The following is a 27,476-nucleotide window of genomic DNA, read 5'->3' as shown; positions in this document are numbered from 1 at the left end:
CGGGATGGAGAGGAGGGGATCGTATTCCTCTGCCAGAGTTGGCATCAGAGAACCAGGCACTGTCACAGTCACAAGCCAAACAGCAGACAAAGATCTATCCCCCTACACCCCCCCCCCCCTCCCATTCCAGAAGAAATCCAATCGTGCAATACACTGGCCCCTGCACCTGTCACTCACACAGATTCAATCTAGCCTCGGATATGAATCGATAATAAGCCACAATTACAGTCCCTCTATTTCCCCTCAACCCTTTCTGGCTGAAGAAACAGCCGTTCAGCAGGCAGGGCAAACCTAGCGGTGAAAGGGCTGTCTGGGAACACGCAGCAACAGGCTGTAAATATCCAACAGCTGGTGCCGACAGTGCACTGCCAAGGTTTGGGCTGAGAAACCTGTCCCATTGCGTCGGATGAGAGAGATCAGTGGCCCACTTAGTGCCCTTGTTTGTGGGTCAGGCTTCCTTAACAAAAGGCTAACTAATCAGACCATGCCTCTCATCTCTGCTCCAGACTCTAGACTTTAATCCTTTCTCCTTCTCAGCTGGTTGGAAGCCCCAGGTGGCGATTGTTATGTATACAATATCCCTGGCGGGGGCGTTGATTTGATTAGATTTTCGGGTGGCAATTTCGTTTGTATGGAGCGTTTCACGCTATCGTTTGTCATCCACCATCCTACTGGCCATTTGAGGCTGCAGAGCGATCCTCCTTTATGATGCCGAGGGTGACCCTGGAGACGGTGAATAGCATCGAAGTATCGATTGGCCAAGACTGCAAACCACGAGACAGATTGGTCTCTTTGATAGGCCGCTCTGTGGGTCGCTCACAGGGGGGGCTGCAGTGTCGGCTTCCAGTTGCTCCCCATGAAACCTGAGGACACAGCAAAGCTCTGGGTGACTCCTAGAATATTGGCAATGTCTGCCAGGAAGGTCTGCCTTGCCAGTTCAAGAAATACAACCAATGGCTCTTAGTAAGAGATCCAAGTATAGGTACAGACATAAACAACACCTAGGCTAACACCGCAGGATTTGTTTAATTAGTTCGGCAATAACGAGTGCCGAAATTCGGCGCGATTCGTTAAGTCGATGCCGGTGCGTGTGGAGGGGTTGTGGAGTGGTTGTTGTGAGGACAGGGTTCTGGCAGACAGTGGTGCTGAATGGGAAAGGTGATGGATTTCTCAGCAGTGCTCTGGCTGAACTCCAGCTCCCAGCAGCCCCCACCTCCACCCCCGCCGACTGTTATCTCCCCGCCCCAGGCTTCTCTGTCTGCTGTCACTTACACACAGGGACAACGGAGATGGACAAAGATGTATACGCACACGCACACACACACACACACACACACACACACACACACACACACACACACACGTCCACTCATTCTAACAAACAACAAATGACATACACTTAGTTACACGTACCTTTAACTGACAAGATTAGACTTCCAGACACACTCACATGCTCATATCCCCTCTAGCATAAACACACACACACACACCGCTGTCCATAGGACCTGCACCTTCCGAATGTGAGTGTTTGAAGCGCTATATGTCATGACTCAGTCATGACCCTTATGGCCCTTCACTGTAGGCTATGACACATGCCGCGTTGTGGAGACGTCAGTGGCAGCTCTTATGGGTCAGTGCCCATGCATCACCTTCAACCATCCTGCCGAAGAGAAACACGGCTCTCTCGAAGGTTTGAAAGGCTAGAAATGGATGTTCTGCTTAATGGTACATCATACCTTTCTCTGTTCGGTATTTAATGGACTAACGTGTTTGGTTTAAGCTGCTTGTTAAGGTAAAAAAAAAAATTGATCTTGTCTTTTTTGTTTTTTTGTTATATTTCTTGGAAGGGGCGCTTAAGGCTCAACACTCCCACACATGGTGCAATATGGCTCACTCTTTGGTGATTTAGAAAACAATAGCTCTTATCAGTGTTAGTCTGCTTTCTCGTTCAACCTTCCTCTCTGTTCAGCTGGGCTGTAGACACACTCCAGGCACCTCCAACGTCCATGCGAGAGAAGAGATTCTGCCTGACATCAGACATGGGAAGCATGCTCCCACAGCATGAAGGGTAAAAGGTCGCGGCTTGACCACCCCGGGCAGATAAAGCGGCCTTTTCATGTGCAGCGGGCCCTGAGCCCAAAACAAATCCCACTGAGAGCCGCCTTTGAACTCCAGACCCATGCCTCCATGGCAAGACTCCTCATACTCCGAGCTAACGAGCCCTCGTGCTATTGGATGTGTGGTGGAAAGCGCCACAGTATCCTCTCCCTCTTCAGTTCTCACCTCACCGTATCTCTTCCGTAGTCTAAGGCTAGTCTGTGTACAATTCTTTCCATGGTCAGCCCCGACTTTCCATGTAAGATGAGCACTGAGGCCGCCTCCAGTTAGTTCTGTTGTCAAAGCTTTTCCTTCTTTTTTTACAATCAATTATGGCACACATAATACCCTTTTCACACAGACCTTTCTCTTTGTCCTGCCTCCAAGCTAAATACATACGTCATGGAGATCTCATTGCCAAAGCTAAAGCAGTTGCACCCGCAGAAAGACACACTGTGCGGTCCTTTGCAGACAACAGCAACAGTGGCAGCCCAGAATCCCTGCTATTGACTTTGTGCTTTCAATAGAATGAATGTAAACAACTGGGGAGGAGTGGTGTCTTACTAGTCTCCCAGGTATGGAGAATGCAAACAATGTGGGTGAGCGAGTGCGAAGACTGCTCTCACGGCGCTCCCGATGCACAAACGCGACGACTTGGCTCCCGCTGTTGTGAGGGTGTGTGCGTGTACACAGTCTGGATGTATATATATAGCGTGCTATTTTTAAGGGCCGAACTGCAAATAGTCTTAGCGAAGCTTAAAATGGTCCTGGCCTCTGTTGCCATTGCCAGGTCATGGCCTGCTCTTTCATTCATGAATTCATCTGCACGTGGGCTATTCCCCCCCCGCCTGCTTTTTAAAATTCTCATCATTAATAATCTGTCTCAATCTTCATCACGGTGTATTAAAACCAATCGCGAGGGGTCAGTTGAATGATAAAAGCTCTCTTTTTCGCTACCTAGGCTTTGTCTTTAATCACACCACGTGGACAACGCCAGCGTAGCATGGTTTAGATAACCATTCGTAATGAGAATGATATTACGGGGCTGGTGACAGAGGATCCGAGAGCTCCCAGCAGCTCCAGGGGTTCGTGAGGGCCCCGCCCCCCCCCCCTCGCTGCGCGGCCGCACCGGGGCCGAGCGAGGAGCCTCGACGGGGCCGGCTCTGCCTTCGATTCGGGACTCGCATGCGGTGCGTCAGGTCGGGCAGGCAAGCGCGGTTGCCGCTGGCGACCGGCGGATCAGTGATGTGGCGGTGATGCCTCTAATGAAGCTGACACAGCACAGGCTCCCTCCTCACCGCCCCCCAGGGGGAGAAGGCGGGGGGGGGGGGGGGGGGCGCTCCTGCTCGACAGTGAGCGCTGCTCTCCCTCGTACCCCCACGGGAAACGCTAACCCCATGAGAAGTGTTCCCCATCCCCGACTCCCCCCTGCCACGGCCGTTCTTTGGAAGCGCGTCTCCAATTTGACCGAAAGGAACCCTGCATTAGTTGACTCTCTGTATTTTCCCCCTTGTAGTGCTGTGTAGGGACGAAGGCTACAGACTGCTGTTGATACCAACAAATGTGGGTCACAGTACAAACTGCCTAAGCTTCGAACCGCAGACTGATGAAATCCCTTTCCCCTGTTTTCCAGGAGTAACACACCAGAAGAGCGGGAATCGAAAAAGCAGTTTCAGCAGACGAGTGGACAAGACCACGGCACAGACCATGATCTGAGGACGACAGGCACGAGGATCCTCTCTTTCTTCTTCCTCCTTTTCTTGCGCGGGGGGTTCGAGCTCCGAGTCCAGCTGCCTTGGACAGGTGGAGAAACAAAAGAAAAGGGAGAAAGACCGTAATAGAGCGAGAGAGAAAGTGACGACCCGGCTCCTTGTCGCGAACAGCCACCTTCCCTCCTCGGGACAGCCGTGACCTCCGCCCCCTGCCCCGCCACGCTCCCTGCCCCCCCCAACACCACTCCAGAACCATGGGGAGGAAAAAGATCCAGATCCAAAGGATCACGGATGAACGGAACCGACAGGTGAGACCTGTGTATGTGTGTGTGTGTGTTTGTTGACATGTTATCAGGATGCCTTTACGTGACTGTGGGTGTGTCGTACCCAGCTTCATGGGTAGACCAGTGAGCTGTAGTAGTAAGACGCCTAATCTTAACACAGACGTCACATGACTCACCATCATTGTGGGTATTCGGTATCAATACAATCGTGAACACTCCTCTGCAGTGACACCGGCGAGTATTTCTGGGGGGGGGACGAAAGGCTAAATGATGTAAAATGAGTCAACTGGTAAATGGGCTTCACTCCATTAAGCATGTTGAGTAATGCATTTGATGCGCCTGCCATTTCTAATACAGAAAGTCCCTGCTTGAGTTAGACCTGAGTGAGTTAGGCACCAGGTGACCCGAGGCTACAAAAATCATCTTGAGTGTATACTCATGAATCATGAAGGGCACCATTTACATTGAAGGGGGAAATCTGCCTTGAAGCATTCTGGGTAACTGTGTTTTCAAGACTGCACAACCAGACATGCAATTTCTAAGATTAAACAAAACAGCTTGCCCTATCAGCCCTATCAGGTGTGCAGTACAGCAGAAAGAACAACCTCAGTACGTTTGGTAGATTTAGAATCCATACACTGTGCTTTATGCACTGTCTTTAATTTGAATTATACAAACATTTTGACATTCGGTGCTCATTTATCCAGTTGATAACTTGATGTTGACATGAAATGTTGAGGATAAAAGGACTTGTTTGTTGACAGCTAAATTGAGTGTTAGTTAAGTTAATATCAATTGTCTTGGCTACGACCATGGTATTGCACAAGATTTGGAGTAAACGCACATACTTTGAATCTCGAACTAGATGCATGTAGCTTTTGCTGTAGATATTCCACGAAACGTCAAAGTTGTAGAAAAAACAAAGAGAAGTACAGGAAGTACAAACTAAGTGCAAACTGCAGAGAGGGTTGTCAGCTGTAGAAAGCCTCAGAGAGACAGGGTGTCGGGGGGACGGGGTGGGGGGGGGGGGCGGAACTGTGGCTTGCTGCTCTCAGGGTCGCAGTGCCACATCCATGGCAGGGCTACACCAGATGAAACCGCTCATCCCTCTAAACCAGGTTGTCTCGTTACGCAGCGTTGCCATTGGTAACTCGCGCTTTCTATTCTTAATGTTGGATATGTTCTGCTTATTTATCCTGGCATTCGTGTCGAAATGAGGATCTTGGCTCATTAGACTCAGAAGACTTGCTGTTCACCTCGTGCATTCGGAAAAATCGTGCGCCCGAGTGCGTTTTTATCATCTCTCTTCATGGTGTTAAACTGTTATAATTGTTGATGAGAAGGATAGGACGTTAGCATTGCATGCTAACATTTCTATATGATGTTAGCATTGCATGCCAACATCTCTATATGATGGTGATTCTTCCATTGTCTTGGCTCAGCTGTCTTCTCATCTCTCCCCATAATTGGCCGTACGCTGTGCTTCCACGTCACACTTTAGCTTTCGTCTCTGTGAGCGCGTGCGTATGTGCACGTGGGTTTGATTGTGTGAGATTGAGAGAGGCGGGGGGAGGGGAAAGGGGAAGGGTGGGGGGGGGGGCAGGAGGAGATGAGGGTGATGAGGTGAGGCGGGGAAAGATAGGGTAAGGAATAGGGGTTGGTAGGCAGTTGCCCATGGATACGACCCCAATATAATTTGATTTGTGGCAGCGGGAAGCTAAGAGTGAAGGGAAACGAGTTGGGAGGAAAGAGAGGGATGGAGGCAGAGAGAAAGCGAGTGGAAAAGAAAACGAGGGCGAGAAAATGAGAGTTGGAGGAGCGATGGGAGGAGGGGGTGGGGGGGTGGAGGAGGAGGAGGAGAAAAAGAGAACGCAAGCTGGCTTGTTCCCCACTGAGAGACTACAGTGTTACATGGCGGGCGCTCAAGTAATTAGAGAGGGAGAGGGAGAGGGAGAGGGAGAGGAAGGGAGGGAGGGAGGGAGGGAGGGGGAGAGGGAGAGGGAGGGAGGGAGAGGGAGAGGGAGAGAGGGAGAGAGAGAGAGAGAGAGATGGCCTGTGTGGTTCTATCTCCCTCCTTTCGGGCTTCCTCTCCGATTCCGTCTGTGCAAAAAAAAAAACAAGATAAAACCCCTCAGTTCTGTAAATGCCACACCATACCCAGGGACTTCCAATAAAAACAACCTAATACACACCGGGGATCATCCCTGTTGACGCCTTTAATTAAATGAAGCTTTCCCACAAAGCCAACAGTGTTTTGTTTGTTTGTTCACACATGTGGATTTAGAAAAGATGTGAAAGTGTGTTCGTTTTTGTCTCTGGCTTTTCATTACTTCTCATGTGTTATTCTCCCTTTTCCTATTCAAAACGCTTTTGGTCCTCATGTCAAACTTTTTTTTAAACCTCTTCATTCCTTATTATCTCATTTTCCTCTGGCTCACACTCTCTCCCCCCCCCCCTTTCCTCCTTCCCAGGTGACGTTCACCAAGCGGAAGTTCGGCCTGATGAAGAAGGCGTACGAGCTGAGCGTGCTGTGTGACTGCGAGATCGCCCTCATCATCTTCAACCACTCCAACAAGCTGTTCCAGTATGCAAGCACCGACATGGACAAGGTGCTGCTCAAGTACACCGAGTACAACGAGCCCCACGAGAGCAGGACCAACGCTGACATCATCGAGGTATGGGGCAGGGGGGAGGGAGGGGGGAGGTGGGGAACGAGGGATGGACGGGTAGAAGAGGGTGGGCATGGGGGGGGGGGGGGGGGGGGAAGGAGAAGCTGGCGAAAAAAGGAGGGTGAGGAGGGGGGGGGGGGGGGTCACAGTCTCCCCAAAGGATAACGTGAGAGTGGGAGGTGATTATCTGATTTTCCACCACAGGGTAGTGAATAATATTGGTCTGCTGGGAGGGTGGGGGCGGCGGTGAATAAGACGGAGGTTGGGATCACCGGGGTGATCAACAGTTGCTACACCGTCTCAGAAGAAAGACGCCAATATGGCTTCCCATGGCATAGGCAAGGTGCTACAATATTTCACCGTGGTGGGATGGCTGTGCCACTGGCTCTCATAAAGCTGATTCAGTCCTGTATTGGTCCTTGGCCTGGCCTGGTCTGGCCTGGCGCCTGTTACCATGGAGAGAGGGCAGAGGTAGGGACAGCTGGCCCTGCTGTCACCGCCCCTCTGGCCCTGGCCTTAGCCCTGGCCCTAGCCCTAGCCCTAGCCTTCCATAAACAAAACATGCCTCTACTCACAGAGCAAGGGGCCCTGAGCAGTACTGAGCTCCTAGAGTTTGGTTTGTCTTTACTTTAACGTGCATGCAGCATAAACGGAAACTTCTTTGTTGAAACATTTAACTTATAGACTAGAAATCTGTCAGTCAGCAGAGGAATAACTGACGGTATGTGTGGTTATACTATCTCTCTCTCTCTCTCTCTCTCTCTCTCTCTCTGTGTCTTTCTCTCTCCCTTGCTCTCTCTGTATCTCCTTCCTCATTCTCACTCAAATGTCTGCCACTTCTCTGTGTCACCCTCTTATCTCACACCAACCATTTATCACACTCTCTTCTTCCTCTTTGGTCTCTCTCGCTCTTCCTCCACCCGTTTTGTTTCTGTCTTTCTTTCTCTCTCACTCTTTTTTTCTTCTTCTTCTTTCCATCTAGCGCCGACTCTCTTAGTCTCTGTGTGTGTGTGTGTGTGTGTGTGTGTGTGTGTGGGGGGGGGGGGGGGGGCAGGGGTGAGGGCAGTCTCTGGGCTGCAGCTCCAGCTGCAGATGGCTCCTAAGTGTGTATACTAGTGTGCTGTTGCGGGGCGTCGGGCCGCTCAGGGCCACATCAGTGCAAGCTCCACTGGCCGTGTTTCTGAACTGTGTGTGTGTGTGACGTGTGTGTGCTTGTCTCTGTGTGAATACGATGTGTGTGTGTGTCTCACTGCCCGTGTGTGCCATCCGCTCCGCAGTGGCCCGTGAGAATGCCTCATACAATATTCAAAGCTGGGTGAGAGCCTCTCCTCGTGTGTGTGTGCGCGCGGACGTGTTCCACTTCCTCCGTACAGTTCCTCTGTACAACTCCAGGACTATTTCCCCCATCTCTTCCACGAGGCATCCAGGCCCAGATACAGCCTATAGGAGACAGTGGGATCCTCTCCAGGACACCTCCGCACAAGACACATTGGCACCGGGCTTGCTGTTGTTGTCCGTCTTCTATGACAAAAACAGAGGAAGAGCTGCAGTGTTTTGTTTGGCACTAGTGGGCAAAAAGCGCGCGCGAGAGAGATAAATCGAGGGGGGGGGGGATAATCGGATAGGCACAAAATGTGTCCATTTGCCGCTCTGCCTCCCTGCGTTTCTTCAAGCAAGGGCTTTTGTGTATGAATTATGGAGTGACGATGCAAGCATGAACGCACGCACTCTCTCTATGCTTTATGTTACAAATGGGTCGCACACTATTTGGTACCCGACACATTCAAACATATATTTTTTGATCTGCGCATTCAAAAACTCTTTAATCCACACCAAATTAATGTTTGTGTGTGTGTGTGTATCTGAAGATAATATTCCGTACACAGTTAGACATTCCTTCGCTCCAGTGTTTCGGCTGTGTGGCGATGCATATGCACACATACAGCCTCTCTTTGAGCTGCACGTGCTGTGTGTGTGTGTGTGTGTGTGTGGGCAGCTTGCCTCTCCTGCCAGAACGTGTTAATCCGCTTGACTGCAGATCCCAATCAGGGGAGAGGAGGAAAGGGAAAGAGAGAGAGAGAGAGAGAGAGAGAGGGGGAGAGGGAGAGGGAGAGGGAGAGGGAGAGGGAGAGAGAGAGAGAGAGAGAGAGAGGGAGAGAGGGAGAGAGGGAGAGAGGGAGAGAGGGAGAGAGGGAGAGAGAGAGGGAGCGCTGAAGGAGGGAGATGAAGAGCCCGAGCGAGGAAGAGAAGAGGGGTGAGAAGGGAAGATGAAGAAGAGGGGGATGCCCTTTTCTTAAGCGGCTCAAGGAATATCTCCCCATGCAGTTCCTCTGTAGGGGCTTAAATACTTTGTCACTGCCCCGGTTCCAGGTCCAGGCTTGGGGAGCTCTTCATGTCACGCATGACAAAACAGCACTTGACAAGATTCGCCTTGAGTAATTGATTGCAATTAAAGCCCCTAATTGGTCCAAACGCTCTGAAATATGGAGGCCCTTTCGCCACCACAAACACTACCAAAGGGAGTTTTTGGAAAGGAATTGAACCGGCCTATCACAATGCAGATACTGCACTCCAGGGGGAGGAGCCCCCCCTGTTGCCCTGACGATGCTCCCTCAGGGCTAATCCTGCTTTACCACATCCAAACAAAATTCCTCTGGCTTCCTCTAAGGCCTGTCATAGCCCAATGTCCTAATCCCTACCGATCAGGATCACTGTTGGGGGACCACCCTTGAGGTCACTTTATTGGTCCCTCAAGAGTCACATGACCATTGACCACTCCCTTGGTTGCCATGGAGACAGTTGGTCCAGGTACTGCGAAAGACCGGCTGTCTTATTTGGTCAACAAGTGTGCCTTCAGGCTTGTTTTTTTGCCTTTCATTTTTATTTGACAAAATACATTACTATACTAATAATGAAGCATGGAGAACACATCATGATTTCATGCCTGATAGAAAACAGCGTTTGAAATATTCCGCAACATTTGACACCCTTTGTTTGTGTTATTGCCGAGACGGCATGAACGAACAGGATCGCTCTGTCTCCTGAAAGCTTAGCGAGCCTTAATGCGAGATTCATCGTGCCGCAAAGCTGAGCGTGAAACAAGCCATTATCTGACACCTCAACAGGTTCCAGGCCAACCAGAACCAAGGAGGCTAGCGGCGGCTAGCTCTGAAACTACCCATGCTATCCCACCCTCCTGAGACCCCATTACAGGGAGGCCCCATTAACCTCATGCATAAATAACACCACCACCACTGGTCCAGTAACAGCAGGAGACCTTCTAACGGATGATGTATTATAGAATAGGGATGAGGAGGAACTGAAGTTCTCCAATCAGAGCCCTCCACCCAGGGAGACCTTTTTGAATGTGGCAGCCTAGAAACGTCTTTGGTCGGCTGCACAGTTGTCGAGGGGGGTCCGGGGCGGCGGGAGAGCTAATCTGACCATGACACGTCCCGTGCTGGGGCGAACGCTGCTACGTCGGGAGAGTCTGGGATGTGCCAGCCAGCAGGCTGGTGAGCTGAGGCTGGAGTCGGGGATGGAGAGAGGGGAGGGAGGGAGGGAGGGAGGGAGAGGAGGAGGGGGGGGGGGTCTCTCAGGATCGCCCCGGGGCTTCCATGGTCCTGGATGCGGGGAGCTGCAAATGAGACGTGACAATACATTCTGCCTCTGCGGACAAGAGGGCAGAGAGGGAGCGACAGGAGAGAGAGAGAGAGAGAGGGACGGATCGAGAGAGAGTGAGTGAAGATGAGGAGGAAAAGGGAGAGATGGATTGGCGCATGAAAGGGGGGGGGAAGCTTTGGGAATATAGGTTAAGAAGACGGAACGGGGCAAAGGAGCCCCGGTGTGTGCAGTGGGGGGAGATAAAGTGAGTGATGGAGGGCTTGGACGATAAGGGAAGGGTGAAGAGAGGCGAGGGAGGGCAGAGGTGAGCTCGAGCGAGGGGGATACCGAGGGGACGCCGTGTAGCCGAGAAATGTGCGGGGGGGTGGGAGGCTCCTGACGAGGGAGATTTCAACGGATAAAACGATTGGATGAGGAGAAGCGTGGAGAAAGGTAGAGGGGGGGGGGCTGAGGAAGAAGGAGAGCGGCGGAGGAACGGCGGCGAGCGATGAGGAATGTGCGAGAGCGGCAGGTTGGGCGGGTGAGCCCGAGGGGGAGGGGCCGGAAAGGGAGCAGGCAGCCCAGCCAGTCACAGCCCTGCGTGGTCCTCTGCGGGGGAATCTTACCCTGGCAACACAATAGAGGGCCGCACTTGAAAGAGACTGTGTGCCAGCAGGGGGAAGGGGTGTGGAGGGACAGGTGAACAGATGGAGCTGACTGAGAGACAAGCTCATCAGCTGACGTGTGTGTGTGTGTGTGCGTCTGCTTGTGTGTATCTTATCTGTGTGTGTCTGCGTGTGAAAGGCTTTTGCACGTTGTTTTTTTTCCCCCCCACCATGCAATTAGCATTGCTGTGCATGGGGGTGTTGGAGTGTGTGTTTGCGTGTGACAGAAAGTGTGAATATCACTGCCAGGTCTTTTTGTGAGGGCAATGTTTTTAGTCTGGGATTTTCTTTTTGGTGTCGACAGTTAAGGGGGTGTCCATGCCTCAAACACATTCTTAGCCCAGACCTCTGTCACATGTTGTCTGTGTCAGTTTGTACGTTTTTAGCGTTTTAGGTCAACACTCACTTGGAACTTGATTTCCATGAACTGTGGGAAATAAATAAATCTTCCTGTGCCTCACACAAGCAGCAGTGCAGATTAGTACAACATTGGGTATGCCTACCATGTTGCTATGAATTGAAGCATGGGTGAACTTTTATTATCTTAAAATGCTCATGCTCAACTAATACTTATTTTATTGAGGCAAATATGACCTTCCCTATAAAGTCCTGATACTAACCCAATCAGAGTTAATGACATTGATCAAAAACTGTTTTTTACCATTACCTTATCCTCTTTTTTAGGAAATCATTGGCTAGCAGATTACAGCGTTTTGCAGGTATTTCTTCCAACTGATTCTGAACTTGGTGTTGGATTGCACAGTATTGAGTCATCATCTCTTACCAGTGATGGATCCCAATGGGTGTCCTAGAACATGTACTTATCTATTAATCAAACTTACATTAGACTGAAGCAACTGGAAAGGTTGCTGCACAGTAGACTGGTTAATTTATGAAGAACTGCAATTATTTTTCTAACGTATTCACAATGGGCTTTTCATGTTTGCTTCTTGTGCAGTAAATGTGCATTTCCTAAACGTTATCTTTTGACTGCTAACTAATAAGAGCACAATTTATTTAGGTTAAACAGATCCTTTCTTAGTCTGCCATCTGTGCGTTTTGTTGGCGTAATGACGCCGTTCTCAAGGTTAAGATCCATTTTGCCGCGGTGATCCGGTTTGCCGTTTGGTCGAGCTTCCACCAGTAAAGCTACTTAGCGTTAAATCTCGTTTGCCAGAATCCTCTCAAAATAAGAGCCTGTCTTACAGCTACCTAAAGCCTGAACTGGCCTGAGCTAAGTTCCCGGGCTGAGACTCCTCCGCGTGGCTTCTCTTTCACCCTTTACCCTTTACCTCGCACAGTTCCTGGTGGTGTGAAGCTTCGCACCAATTTCCGGGGCTGTTGATTAGCGAATGGCGAGATGGAATGCCCGAGTGTGTTGTAACCGCGCACGGTACACGGTTTCTTCAAGCGTTTATTTATAGATTTAGCTTTCGTTTTGTGTTAGTCAATACGTTTCTTCTCCCTACCAACACCTTTCTACTGAGAGTGCCTTTACTGAGAGTGTTAGAGTGCAGGTGCACATACTGTGTTTGAAGTAGCCAGAGATGTAGTGAATAGAAACTTTCTCTTTCTGGTAGCAGAAATCAATCAGATATAAGTGGCTCTGAACTCAGGTTATTTGTCTTTGGTCACCGAGTTTGTGATGCTGCATCGTTGTACAAAAGTGAATTGTGATTTTGTCTGCTAAACGGTGAAGGTGTCATTGATTATGACAGATGTGCCTGAAAGTAAAAATAAAAAATAAAAATAAAAAGTATATGAAAATGTTCCTCTTCCTCCCCCCTCCTCTTAACCGCTGTAGACATTGCGAAAGAAAGGCTTTAACGGCTGCAACAGCCCTGAGCCGGACGGGGACGATTCCATCGACCAAAGCCCGCTAAACGAAGACAAATACAGGAAGAACGAGGAACTGGACATCCTCTTCAAGCGCTATGGCGTGAGTACCGTTCCCCTTTTTCATTTGATCTAACTTCCCTCTCTCCTCTCTCTCTCTCTCTCTCTCTCCGTCTCTCTGTCTCTCTCTCTCATTTTCGTCCTCCCTTGTGGGAATGAAGGCTCTGAACAAGAAAGAGCACCGGGACTCTGAGAGCCCAGACCCTGAGGAGCCCTTCTCCCTCACCCCCCGCACAGAGGAGAAATACAAAAAAATTGACGAGGAGTTTGATAAAATGATGCAGAACTATAGGCTGTCAGTGAGTACCGTAACCTGTGCTATACTGCTGTACATCGGGCACCCGGACTGGACACTGGGGCCGGATGCCGGTTGCTGACAGTGACCCAAATACTCACAGAGCACCTTCCCTTTCACCCACAATCCCCTCTCCATCTCTCACCTCACCGCTGTACCCACAATCCCCTCTGATGTTGTGTGCGTAGGCAAGGAGGGCTGGAGCGCAGAGTCAAGTCTTTTGATTGGAGGGTGGTTACGATTTGAAGAAAAGACCACGGATTAGTCAAACCACTTAGAATCCAATGAACAATGAGCTGCATTTAGGTTCACCAGTCATGTTAGCTATTCTTCATAAATGATAATGATGATGCTGCAAAATACCAATAAACTAATAACACGTGTTCGTATATTGTAGCTCTTTAAAGGAAATTTGTACTTGTCATCCTCCACAGTGTAGCAAATTGGCCAACGTTCAGACTTTCAGTCTGAATTCAACATTCAGACGATTCTACTCCCTCCTTTCTGCCAATAACCACAGAATCAATTTATTTCACCGCTACCCAGTAACACCATTAATGTCATTTTAACAACCAGTACTCAATTGACAACCAGGCCCTCCCATCTAATGCTGTCTGATTGCTCATTGGGGAGAAGGCATAGTTGATTAATTTGATATTGGGCCAGTGTGTGAATGCACTAGTAGAGAGATAAAACGACCAGAGGAACCTCCAGATGTGTTGCTCTGCTCAATATCATCAGTATAAAAGAACCACTGTGCCAAAGACCTGTTAGTCTTTCTGTCAGTGTTATTAGCACACAATGCCCATGGACTGCATCTTTATGTAGGAAACAATTCAAAGAAAAAAGGCTTAATGTCGCAATCAATTCCACTTACTGAAAATCGCTTACCCGGTATATACTGTAAACTGTTTTATAGGTTCAGCCTTCAGTGTTTATCTGTTGAGCTGAAGTGGCTTTTAAAATCCTTTTTCGGAGGAAAAGCTAAGGCAGAAGAAGAATAAAATTCAATCTACCACCCCTGGAGAGCTAGCCCTAGTCGATTGGAAGCTAGCCCGCTGTTAGCTCTTGTTCCCCGCCTCCCAGCCAGTCTTGCTCAGCACACCTTTCACAGGGCGCTAGCAAACGGGAGCATACAGCACCAATCTCCCCCCACAGCCTCATAATCCCTGACATTACAGCTAGGGGCTGGGATAGACAAGCTTAATCCGACTCGTACTCCAATCCCCTGAGGTAGGGAGAGTGGCAAGGGAGCATGGGGAGATGGCTAGTGGATCTGTTTATTTTCCTTTCTTTTTTATAGCATTTGGGATGTTTTGATTTGAGAGGTTTCCTGTGTCATTTTTGACCAAAAAAAGTTTGATAGATTTAGGATTTATGTAAACTATTCATTTATACTATCTGATTGGTTAGACAATAGCCTCCCTGTCTGAAGTTTAATTTTAAATCAACAAACACCTTATGTAGCCATGCCAACAATGCAAATGTGTTTAGCTGGATACTTTTTTGCACTGTACACACCAGTAAGGGCAATGTCAAGGCTTTTAAAGGTCATAGGAATGTTGCGAAACTGTTGTTGGCGATGTGTTTTGATTTACCGTCGCTAACAAATAGGATGAGACGTTCTGAAAGTTGAAAGGGAAACTTTCCAAGGCTTCTAGGACAAGAGGGAGGGAAGAAAGTAGGGCATGAGTTTAATTCATTCTGATACCCTCGCATCTAGGAAATACACCAATGTAAAGTTTCCCTGCAGAAAAAGAGGTAATTCTTTTTCTTTGTTGTACTTTTTTTTTTTTGGGGGGGGGGGTTCTGCTGTTTTGAGAAAGACCTTGTCTTGAATTACCCTGTTTAGCTTGAGAAAGAGATAAAAGACAATAATTTATCCAGCATCACTCCTTTAAGAACCTCAACAGAGGCTTGCTATTGGACACAGTGAACAGTAGAACAGTTTATCTTCCCACTCTTATCAGTCAGTACACCAGTAAGAGGGGCTGTCCCAGTGCTGTATGCTCTACAGTTTCCACACCTCCACTCACACTAACCCCCACCCCCCGTCCCTCCATCTGTCCATCCCTCCCACCATCCTCTCTGCCTGGCCAGTGTGCAGTGCTGCTGTGCTGTAACCTGTATCTCCACATAACTGGCTACCAGTCTCTCTCTCTCTCATTCTGCTCTCTCTCTCTCTCTCTCTCTCTCTCTCTCTCTCTCTCTCTCTCTCTCTCTCTCTCTCTCTCTCTCTCTCTCTGCCATTCTGTTCTGCCTATCTCTCTCTCTCTCTCTCCCCACTATGTATTTTCTGTCTCTCTTTCCTTCTCCCTCAATCTCTTTATTCCTTACTTTCCTCCTGGGCTCCAATTCGGAAACAAAGTTACGCCATAAAAACAAAGAAGAAAGGACGACCCGGTGAAGGACAGAATGGAGTGTCTTCTCCTCTCCTTAAAAGTGGGTCTCAGTCAGCACACACAGTACCAGGTCGCGGTGCCTGGCCCATATTCTATATTTAGAGGCCCTGCTTTCTGATGGGAGAACAGGGTGAAATGGGTTACAGGCAGAATGCTGGACAACCACGGGGTCCTTTCCTCTTAGCTCATTACACCTGTGTCGCGTTGACAGTCACTGCAAACATTTTCAGCTGATTCAGGTCCTATTAGAAGTTCCTTTCTTTTATAGAGGATGTTGAACCCGTGGAGGAAACGGACATCATTGGACAGTTCAAACCGTTTCCTGTTAAGACTGGTTAAGACAGGGGTTGTAAGTGAATGGAGCACTTTGGATGGAAGCGTTCATGTTATACAGATGTCACATGCACATGAAACATTTTAATTTTTCTCTTTTTTTTCTACTATAAAGATGATTCAAACTATGGGGTGGGATGTAGATCAATATGAATAAAATATACAGTTTTAAATGTCATCAATAACCAATACAATAACCATCTATGTAAATCTGCTGCAGAAATAACCAGGCATGAGATCTTAAAGCAAACGCCCAGCCTCTTGTTGAGTTTCCACAATTCACTTTGCATGCTAACAAACCTTTTAGCTTGTGTGTGCAGAATCGTGTCAGATTATGTGTGTGGTGGTTGATTCCTAAAAGTTGGATGTGTATGTTGGGAGTGCTTGTGCGTGTGTCGTGTCTGAATGGTTCTGTGCATTTTTGGTGCCATGGTGACCCCCGCTAAGCCCCTCCCCTCTTCCTATCCTCTTTTCTCCAGTCAGCTGTCCCACAGCCCACCTTCTCCATGCCAGTCACAGTGCCCGTGTCCAATCAGAACACTCTGCAGTTCAGCAACAACCCCGGCGCCCTGGTTACCACCTCCTTCGTCACCTCCACTCTCACAGACCCACGCCTCCTGTCACCACAGCAACCAGCCCTCCAAAGGAACACCGTGTCTCCAGGGTTACCGCAGCGACCCGCAAGCGCCGGTGAGACAAACTGAATTGTGTAGTGATTGAACTTGGTGAAGGCAGCAGCCAACCTGTAATGGTCGCAACCTTGCGGTGCTTCCAGAGAGCCTGACCGCAGTCCCATGACATGGTGCAGCGTAACTACCAGACAGACATTAAGGCATTATGACCTCTGTCAGAAACATAGAAATAGATAGTGAATGAAAACATGTACTTTGTCTCTGTTCATCAGGTGCACTCCTGGGAGGAGACTTGGGCAACTCAAATGGAGGATGCCCAAGCCCTGTAGGTGAGTAGCGTGGCTCCTTTTGACTTCTATCAACAAACGGTAAGCGTTATGTGAGCAGCTAACATGCGCTGTTCAGACAGTAAAAACTGTGACACATTAAGAGCTTGGGTGTTCAAGCTTTGGCCTTGATAGCTTGAATCTCTTGTGGTGGGACTAGACTGGACAAACGTTTTAGTTTTGGACCAGCAGAAGACGACAGAATACCTTCTAAATGGCAAGAGAAACAGATACTAAAACATACTCACACACACACACACCTGTTGGTTAGTAACAGCCGAGGGTCATAGGACAGCTGCTTGTAAACAATCCGGGTGGGCGGGGGAGGGCGGTGGGGGGGGGGGGGGGCTGTTGTTGAGCAGGGGAGAGAGGCAACAAAGTACAGAGAGAATTAAAGATTGAGAAAGAGATTGGGAGTACATGAATGACTTGACCTCACACCGGCATATTGTGTCCTATTGGCTCTCTCTCTCTCTCTCTCTCTCTCTCTCTCTCTCTCTCTCTCTCTCTCTCTCTCTCTCTCTCTCTCTCTCTCTGTCCATCCCTCCACCTGTCCATCTCAGCTGTTCCCCCATGTCCCAATCGCCCTCCCCATTCCCCACCCCCAACTCCCCCACTCCAATTCCTCTCCAGCTTCCAACTGTCCCTTGTCTTGGCACAGGCCACTTCTCTGAGGTGACTTTGACACTTTTCTGAAGCTGTGGCCTTTTGAATGTTTTTTCAGTCTACCTCTGCATCTCAGCAAGCCATGAATCCATGATGGGGTCTGACATTGTATTTAATTCTAACTTTCAAGTGTTCCTGTTCGTGTGAATGGGGAAATAGTTGGGTTACTGTCTACTGTGGTGAAAGAGTATCTTTTAAAGAAAAGCATGAATCATTAATACGGCACATTCTTGCCTCCTCGGAACAGGAGATGTTGTTTTTTTTTTTACAGTATTTTCCACTTCTTTTCGAGATCCTTTCCTCTTACTGAAGTGAGGCTGCTGCTCCTCCAATCCCTGAAACATGAGCCCACAGCAAGCGTCTGTCCCAAGACGCAGCTCAAGTGACTGCACTTGCTTGCCCTCCCTCACCTTCCACTTCTCCCTCCATCCCTCCCTCCATCCCTCCCTCCCTGGCACTGTCGTTCTCAGCTGTTGTGTTCCGGACTGGGCTCCAGGCTCAGGGAATGTCACCATTGACGTCACACGGCATTCCTGACATTCCCACGCCCGGCACTGGGTAATAGGAGCCCCCGCTCCGCCCAGGAGAGGAGCAGAGTAATACATGTATATACACACACTCCCACACACACACATACACACATACACATTTACACAAACAAACAAATAAGCACACTTCTTCGAACTGACAGAAACAAGCACGGGCAGTCTTTGGTGTACACGTTGACCAGCACACGAAGAAAATATCGCCAAAGAGAAATTGTGTGAATGTACACACAAGCACAAACAGACAGACAGCAGCTAATTCCTGTACACTTAAGACCAGCTACGGGACATGGAATTGGATTTGGGCGCAGGGCCAACAGCAGACGAACACACGTGTTCATCACTCCTTCCCTCACTCCCCCTCCTCTTCCTCCTCTTTCACTTATTTCTCCTCCTCCTCTTTCTGTTGCTAAGGGAGATGAAGGACTATCGTGTTTTTTTCAGCCTCAAAGAAGGATATAGAAACAAATGTGTTCTTGCATTTGTTTGTGCCTGGTAAGGCCCAAGACGTGATAAAAAGTCATCCTCCTACTCTGCGTTGCCGATTACACACACATACACATGGAAAGAGCCATTCACAGAAATGAACACACACAAGCGTAGACTACCATCCAAAAGCTTTGACGAATTTGCTCAATGCGTATGACACACATACACCACAACCTCTCAATACAAAGTAGTGGAGTCTTAGTGTTTTCCCAGCGCTCTGGATGCGTTTGTAAATGTTGCAAGAGAAGTTATGAGAAGGTTTGGTTGAAATGAGATTGAGTCAATGTTATTAGTACTCAAGACACAAATTGGTCTAGGACAAACTCCAAAGGCTGTCAGACACAATTAGGGCCTGCTGTATGTATGCATTTTGTTTTCTTTGTGTCTTTTTTTGTGTGTGGGAGTGTCTATCTGTGTGAAAAGAAGTGTGTTCGTGAGCAGATGAAACAGCGTCACATGCTTGTACTGTCTGGGCAACGTCATGGAGCACTTTTATCTGTTGCCACAGAACAGTCCCTCTCTCTGCCCAGCCCTAGGGAGCCGTCTGTGTGTGTGTGTGTGTGTGTTTTCTGTGCGCTGTCAGTGGTGGGAAAGTCCCTGTTCTTTCAGCCACACAGTGGGTCTTGTCTTTGAGTCAACTGCTACATTTAACAGCAGGGAAGGCAGTTAGACCATCCCCTGACTAGGAATGTATGTATGAATTCTCAGACAGGAGATAGTGTCACAGATAGCGGAGCTGTCAATGGAAAGAAAGAAAACGATTGTCTGACTGAGATTAACAGTTGGGAGTCAAAACCAAACAAAAACAAAATGCATTCTGTTTGATATGAAAATGCACAAAGTATTTGAGGAATTGTTGTGCTGTTTCTGATGTCTGATGAAACTCGTGCTTGTACGTGGGAGGTTGGTATGCAATGGGTGACGGTGTTTGTTATTTTAAGAGGTGTTAATGCCTGTTTACAGTACGGGACCTGGTGTGGTCTGTTGGTGTGTTTTTGGATCAAACTGTCCTTTAGAAACACTTGCAGTCAAAAAAAGATTGAGTGTACATTGTTTGTTGCACATTGTGGTTAACAGGTAGAAAGTGAGCCAGTCTGCACCATTATGTACCATCAATTTATGATTAGCTATAATAAAGTTTATATTGTAATTTAAATCATTTTATATTGTCCCTTCTTCAGCCAACAGTGTTGAATGTCAACACAATGACATTCAACAGTGAATGTCATTGTCTGAGCTGTATTCATTGTCTTTTATGGTGGACCAGAGAAGGGTACAGATAAACACACATGAAATAAACGTCACACACAAACTAACAGGCACATCATCATTCCCTGTTACTGTAACACATCTTTCTCTCTCTCTCTTTCTCTCCGTCTCTCCTTCACTCAGGCAACGGCTACATCAGCGCCAGGGCCTCCCCCGGCCTCCTCTCTGTCTCCAACGGCAACAGCCTGGGGAAAGTAGTCCCGGCCAAGTCTCCCCCTCCGCCCAGCCCTCAGATGGTGAACAGCCGCAAGCCCGACCTTCGGGTCATCACCTCCCAGGGCGGCAAGAGTCTGATGCAGCTGGTGAGCATGGGTAGAACTACCAGAGCCCCATCGGGCCAAAATGGGTCTTGCATACCTGTGGCCCTGCGTAGTTCAGGCCCTGGTCATGGATATGCCTTCATATGATATTATTACGTACGCTAAAAGTCCCCGTGTACAGGTCAGCGCTATCCTACATTTTCCCCTTTTTGGTGTGGGGGACACAGCATGTATCGTTATCTCGTAAAAAGCTGATGATCAAAGTCCATCATGAAGCTTGAGAAAAGGAGCCTGCCATCCCAGGTCATGCTAAGCCTTGTGGGTAGGTATATACAGTATAGAGATAATAACCCCTCCTGTTCTCTGTCCCGGTGCCCCCCCCCTCCCCCCCTACAGACAGAGGAGGAGCTGGAGTTGGTGAGTGAGGGGAATGGAAGCTCCTAGACTTGCCTCTAGATGTGGTGTGACACCATGTGTGGTCTACAAGGCATGAGTGTGGTCCTGTCCCCCCCGTCCCCCCCCCCCCACCCCGCCGTCCCCCAAAAAGACGAATTTGCATCACAAGAATAGATGCCCCACCGCGTGCTGCCTACTATGCAGACATGTGGTGATGTTTAGTGTGTGTGTACTTCCCCAGTACAGTACGCTACCTTTGGTTTAGTATATACAGTTAGGTCCATAAGTATTTGGACATTGACACAATTTTCATCATTTTGGCTCTGTATACCACCACAATGGATTTGAAATGAAACAATCAAAATGTGCTTTAAGTGCAGACTTTCAGCTTTAATTTCAGGGTATTTACATCCAAATCAGGTGAACGGTGTAGGAATTACAACACATTTTATATGTGGCCCCCCCCTTTTTAAGGGACCAAAAATAATTGGACAAACTAACATAATCATAAATCTAATTGTCACTTTTAATACTTGGTTGCAAATCCTTTGCAGTCAATGACAGCCTGAAGTCTGGAACCCATAGACATCACCAGACGCTGGGTTTCGTCCCTGGTGATGCTCTGCCAGGCCTCTACTGCAACTGTCTTCAGTTCCTGCTTGTTCTTGGGGCATTTTCCCTTCAGTTTTGTCTTTAGCAAGTGAAATGCATGCTCAATTGGATTTAGGTCAGGTGATTGACTTGGCCATTGCAGAACATTCCACTTCTTTGCCTTAAACTCTTTGGTTGCTTTCGCAGTATGCTTCGGGTCATTGTCCATCTGCACTGTGAAGCGCCGTCCTATGAGTTCTGAAGCATTTGGCTGAATCTGAGCAGATAATATTGCCCGAAACACTTCAGAATTCATCCTACTGCTTTTGTCAGCAGTCACATCATCGATAAATACAAGGGAACCAGTTCCATTGGCAGCCATACATGCCCACGCCATAACACTACCTCCACCATGCTTCACTGATGAGGTGGCATGCTTTGGATCATGAGCAGTTCTTTCCCTTCTCCATACTCTTCTCTTCCCATCATTCAGGTACAAGTTGATCTTGGTCTCATCTGTCCATAGGATGTTGTTCCAGAACTGTACAGGGTCTTTTAGATGTTTTTTGGCAAACTCTAATCTGGTCTTCCTGTTTTTGAGACTCACCAATGGTTTACATCTTGTGGTGAACCCTCTGTATTTACTCTGGTGAAGTCTTAATTTTTGACTTTGACACAGATACGCCTACCTCCTGGAGAGTGTTCTTGATCTGGCCAACTGTTGTGAAGGGGTTTTTCTTCACCAGGGAAAGAATTCTTCTGTCATCCACCACAGTTGTTTTCCGTGGTCTTCCGGGTCTTTTGGTGTTGCTGAGCTCACCAGTGCGTTCTTTCTTTTTAAGAATGTACCAAACAGTTGATTTGGCCACACCTAATGTTTTTGCTATCTCTCTGATAGGTTTGTTTTGATTTTTCAGCCTAACGATGGCTTGCTTCACTGATGGTGACAGCTCTTTGGACTTCATATTGAGAGTTGACAGCAACAGATTCCAAACACAAATACCATACTTGAAATTAACTCTAGACCTTTTATCCTGCTCCTTGTCAATGAAATAACGAACTCCCATGAGGGAATAACATACACCTGGCCATGGAACAGCTGAGCAGCCAATTGTCCAATTACTTTTGGTCCCTTAAAAAGGGGGGGGCCACATATAAAATGTATTGTAATTTCTACACCGTTCACCTGATTTGGATGTAAATACCCTGAAATTAAAGCTGAAAGTCTGCACTTAAAGCACATCTTGATTGTTTCATTTCAAATCCATTGTGGTGGTATACAGAGCCAAAATGATGAAAATTGTGTCAATGTCCAAATATTTATGGACCTAACTGTAGATGCTGATCACGACGCAAAACGAAAAGTAGTGGGCACCTTGGCATGTGCATGGGTCGATTCCATGAGTGTATGATTGTGTTTGTGGTGATCGCTTCATCTTTTGTTAAAGACGGGTTTGAGGAGTGCGTATCTGTGGTCAGGACGTAGGGGGGGGTGGGGGGCAACACAACATGACGTGACACTGCCACCATGGCACGTGCACTTTCAGCCCTTGAAGTCACTATTTTAGTCATTTAGTCATTTAACAGACGCTCTTATCCAGAGCGACTTACAGTAAGTACAAGGACATTCCCCCCGAGGCAAGTAGGGTGAAGTGCCTTGCCCAAGGACACAACGTCATTTGGTTAGCACAGCCGGGTATCGAACCAGCAACCTTCTGATTACTAGCCCGATTCCCTAACCGCTCAGCCATCTGACTCCCTACTATGCACAGACTTCCTTTTTTGTTTTATCTGTAAACACATATGCACTTGTATATGCTTACACATAGACCTAGACACAAACATGCGCACACTCACACTTTCCTCTCTCAGGCTGTGAACTTGGTTGATGCATGCTTCTCTGTCAGCATGATTCTCCAGTGAGCTGTGCACTGCATAACACTTCCCCTGACTGGTCTTACACAAGCATGCGGCCTGGCAATAGTGTTGCCTTGCCAACGCTACCTTGAGATGAAAAATCTGTTTGTTCATGTGTCATAGAAAGCCATGAACTTCACAGACCAGTAGAATTCCCGTTTATTTAATCTCAAATGAACTGAGGTAACTGCTTACCATTCAGCTGTATTTTATACTGAGTGTATATATCTATTTACATAGGTATATACACTTTTTTCAAAGGCAAGTTTCTCATGCTGAATGATAACAAACTTACCGACAGACAACTTTTTTTTGTTGACCATTTCTTCTCGCATCTCTTGTCTTTGCAGAATGCTCAACGATTAGGTGTCTCTCAAGTGTCCCAGTCTCTCACCACACCAGTGGTTTCCGTGGCAACGCCCAGTCTCCTAGCACCCTTCTCTGCCATGCAGACAGCCTACAACACTGGTGAGCCAACAGGACAGTAGTGCCCAAGAGCCAGGCTGGCATATTACAGGCACATGCCTTTCTACCCAATACCATCTTTGCTCTTTGTTTAAAAAAAATGTTGAAGCATAGACAGCAACTTAGATTCAAATTTCTCATACTATTTTACCAGGGGAAAGAAAACGGTATTGTTATGTGTTAACATTTTGGACAGTTAACCATCTTAAGTTACTTAGTCACTAAAATGTAAACACTCCCACCTCTTCCCTCTCTCCATCTCTCGCTTTCTCTGCCTCCATCTCAGAGTACCAGCTGACCGCAGATCTCACAGCTCTCCAGAACTTCACACCGTCAGGGCTGCTGCCTGGCAACATGACCACCTGGCAACAGCAACCAGCAGTATCCCAGCAACAGCAGCAGCAGCAACAACAGTCGCAACAGCTCAGTTTGGCGTCCCTTAGTAACTTGGTGTAAGTACACTTCATTTGGTCTGTCGAACTTGCCCCAACATGTGCAGTTCTCACCTGACACCCGTGTTGGTGTTAATATCTCAATGGAGGAGTTTTCCAGTTTATCGACATCCTGAATGGACGTGCGAAGGGTCGTGTCATGTGTCATCATGTCCCCGAAAAAGAATGAATCCTATCCCTTTGCCTTGTGCCCATATACTCTGAGCTTTAAGGTCGATTGACAACACCTAGCTTCAACATTTCCACACACACATTGTTGGCGGAGTAAAGGCTCCTCGTACTAGCAAGGTAGCAAGCTCCGAATTGAAGTATTCTGTGATTGTTGCGGGGAGCTAGGCTAACCGTGCAGGAGCTGTGATATGTGACCGCCTGTTTGTTCTCCCCCTCTTGTCTACAGCATGTGGGGCGCAGAGAAACAGAACGGGGAGATGGCTAACTGCATCTCCAATTTTGCTGCTAACCTGAGGTGAATTCATTAGCACATAGCGCTGTGTGGTTCCTATGCTCATGTCTGTCAAGCATAGTCTATGTGACTCTCAAGTTGATTCCATTATGAATCCTTATTAAAAAAAAAAGGAGAGCATATTACTGTATGTCAGGTTGAATTTGATATGATTCAAACAGTGTATATACTTTTTTTGTGCTTGTCATCTTCAAATGTTTTAGAAGCTCCTGGTTGTTTTTGGTTGTTAAAGTTGTTTGAAGATGTTTCTTTAGGCCCTTCAGATAGATTCACGGATTGAGAAAACCAGTGTTGTTGTCGAGGTCTTGTCAAAAGGTTCTTCAAAGCTTGTGTCTGCCGCGGTCTCTGAATGCAGCGAACAAAGTGGAACGTGTACAGGAATATGACAGCAGCCCCCCCTGCTGTGTGGTTTTATTTCTCAGTCTCGCAGAGCAGTCCTGAGTCATAATCACCATGCAGATACACATGCGCACAGCCTCTGTGTGATCTTTGCACACAGGGCTGTACGCAGGGCTGTACGCAGGGCTGTACGCAGGGCTGTACACAGGGCTGGACACAGGGCTGTACGCGGGGCTGGACACAGGGCTGTACGCGGGGCTGGACACGGGGCTGTACACAGGGCTGGACACAGGGCTGTACGCGGGGCTGGACACGGGGCTGTACACAGGGCTGGACACAGGGCTGTACGCGGGGCTGGACACAGGGCTGTACACGGTGCTCACGATGCAACTGCAAACACGAGATCACACACGAGATCTTTTGAAATGACTGGATGTGTTGAACAGTCAGACGGAATAAAAAAACCTAAACCCAGCTTTTAATTGGTTGATTGACGAGATTTAACTAGCACCCAGTTACATTAGCTATACTACAGTTAATACAGGCTTAGGGGCGGACAGTTGGGACATGTTCCTACCGATGTCAAGAGACCATTGAAACGTCACTATCAATAATTAGCGGTTGAGCAAGGGTAGTGTTTAGAGTGTTTGTCCCCACCAATGTTCGAACAAACCTACGGCCGTGGGCCGTGTAGCCTGTGTTCTGCTCGGCTCAAGTTTTCCCCTCAGTCCCCCGTCCCCCCTGTCTGGGACTACGAACTGCGGCACAGCCCCACCATTCATCTTCATATCGCTGGATGACCCGGCGTCAATAGTGAGATGACACATGCATGCATCACACGGATCAGTAAACCTGCCTTCTGAAAATAAGGCCCTTGGACGCACTCCCCCCTCCGTTTGTTCTCTTGCGCTGGCGTTTGATTACACGGGCTGCGTGCAGCCCACTGTTTTGTTTTTGATTTCATTGCACGGTAGCCACAGTGAGCAGACACTTCAAATCAGACGTGATTGACGGCTTCGCTGCGAGCCTCGCGTTCACTGTCAGCCCCGGTTACCACACTGTGGGACGCGACGAGAAAATGATTTCTGTCTGTGTTTTTAGTTATATATTTTTTGGCCTTGCTTCCTCCCTGTCTTGTGCTGCGGCCAATCATCTCCAGCTTCCTGTTAAGACTGGTTTTGACTCTCATGCACCTGTTGAGTCGAGCTCCCCCAATCTAAATGTTAATGTGGCCAGGGCTCCCCCCACAATCACCTCACAGCTTTGACTTGTTTACTTGTTTATTGAATAGCTATCCCCGGATGCCAATTGGTGCTTGCATGGAGCTTTGAAGGATGTTAGGTCTCGGCCTGATTTGGTACCCAGCTGAGGTTTTTAGCGGAGAGGGCTTGAACTGAAGGGCTTGCACTGGAAATAGTGGATGACGCTTTAGACAGGAAATGGTGGATGACGCTTTAGAGATGCTGTCTGTCTTTGCTGTCAGTGTGTCCTTGTTTACATTTAGATGTTAAGGTGGGAGTCAGGTGGCTGAGCGGTTAGGGAATTGGGCTAGTAATCCGAAGGTTGCTGGTTCGATTCCCAGCCGTGCCAAATGACGTTGTGTCCTTGGGCAAGGCACTTCTCCCTACTTGCCTCGGGGGGAATGTCCCTGTACTTACTGTAAGTCGCTCTGGATAAGAGCGTCTGCTAAATGACTAAATGTAAATAGTGGATGACGCTTTAGAGATGCTGTCTGTCTTTGCTGTCAGTGTGTCCTTGTTTACATTTAGATTTTAGTGTAGTTTTCTTCAAGATCAATTATCCTTGCGACTTGAGGGTGTACTGTAGGTTGTGTGCTATGTTGTTTATCTTTATCTTATTACAGTATGTTTGGTTCTCTCTTTCTTATTGACTCTTATTATAAGAGTCTAGCATACAATATACTGTATGCATTTCTAAATTCCCTGTATTTAACTTTTTGTTTTTGTTCATAGTTTCACTTTCAGCCTCGTTGATTGGTTGTCTGTAATGTACAAGTTGTCTGTATTGCCACTCCCCCTTGATTGTGGTTCTCAAACTTGCTTGTTTTTTCCCCTCCCTCTACAGCATGGCCTCTCAGTCAAACTTGCTCTTTGGCAGAGAAGAGGGCCTCTGCTGGTACTGTATATCTCCTCAGTGTATAGCTGTAGCCATACTGATCTGTGTTGCACTGTTTCTCAAACCTGATTTATCGAGACACCCGCGCATGCCTGCCTGGTTCATTTTAAACCAGGTTAGACGCTCCATTCACAGAGTCCTGGGACCAGGACAGCTCAGTTGTAAGTTGTCCATTTTGATACAGGATGGCTATGAAAACTAGACTGTTCTTTCTAGACCAGGTTTGGTGAAACGCTGCTGTACTGTTCTGTAACTGTCTGCTTCTGGCTGTGCTAGCTGTGTTAGTGCTCAGGACTTGCCTGCCGAGCACGCCTTCATCACTGTCACCAGGGCGCTGAGTAGGCCCTTTTTATTCGCCATAGCAACGAGACCCTGTGACACCATAATCCATCTACCTGTACCAGTCTATAATGTGGAGGCTCAGGTTTGATAAAGTGGTATCCAGGGAGGCAGGAATTTCACTGTCGAGGGATTTTGGGGTGCGTGTATGTGTGTTGAGAGAGAAGGAGAAAGATGAGAAACAAGGAAGGAAAGAAACATTAGATGTGGAACAATTTATTTTCCTGAGGAAATG

General features: G+C 48.0%; 1 protein-coding gene across 8 annotated transcripts in view; it reads left to right on the top strand.

Moving 5' to 3' along the window:
* mef2d (myocyte enhancer factor 2d) overlaps positions 1 to 27,476 on the top strand; it is a 46,159-nt gene that overhangs the window by 13,556 nt on the left and 5,127 nt on the right. For 2 of the 8 annotated variants that reach the window (XM_062465462.1, XM_062465464.1), the window contains exons 2-12: positions 3,731 to 4,117; positions 6,565 to 6,768; positions 13,088 to 13,225; positions 16,436 to 16,646; positions 16,861 to 16,917; positions 20,007 to 20,185; positions 20,540 to 20,560; positions 23,398 to 23,515; positions 23,799 to 23,964; positions 24,362 to 24,430; positions 26,852 to 26,902. In XM_062465462.1, the coding sequence (XP_062321446.1) occupies positions 4,064 to 4,117; positions 6,565 to 6,768; positions 13,088 to 13,225; positions 16,436 to 16,646; positions 16,861 to 16,917; positions 20,007 to 20,185; positions 20,540 to 20,560; positions 23,398 to 23,515; positions 23,799 to 23,964; positions 24,362 to 24,430; positions 26,852 to 26,902 (1,268 nt within the window). In that variant the 5' untranslated portion in view covers positions 3,731 to 4,063. Of the gene's footprint in view, positions 1 to 3,730; positions 4,118 to 6,564; positions 6,769 to 12,834; positions 12,970 to 13,087; positions 13,226 to 16,435; positions 16,647 to 16,860; positions 16,918 to 20,006; positions 20,186 to 20,539; positions 20,561 to 23,397; positions 23,516 to 23,798; positions 23,965 to 24,361; positions 24,431 to 26,851; positions 26,903 to 27,476 lie in introns of all 8 variants that reach the window. The other 6 variants (XM_062465465.1, XM_062465467.1, XM_062465466.1 and 3 more) reach the window with 6 other exon arrangements.

The sequence above is a fragment of the Osmerus eperlanus genome, chromosome 7 (genome assembly GCF_963692335.1).
Source record: "Osmerus eperlanus chromosome 7, fOsmEpe2.1, whole genome shotgun sequence".
Classification (NCBI taxonomy): Eukaryota; Metazoa; Chordata; class Actinopteri; order Osmeriformes; family Osmeridae; genus Osmerus; species Osmerus eperlanus.
Note: the sequence above shows the minus strand (reverse complement) of the source record. Positions and strands in the feature narration are given on the sequence as shown.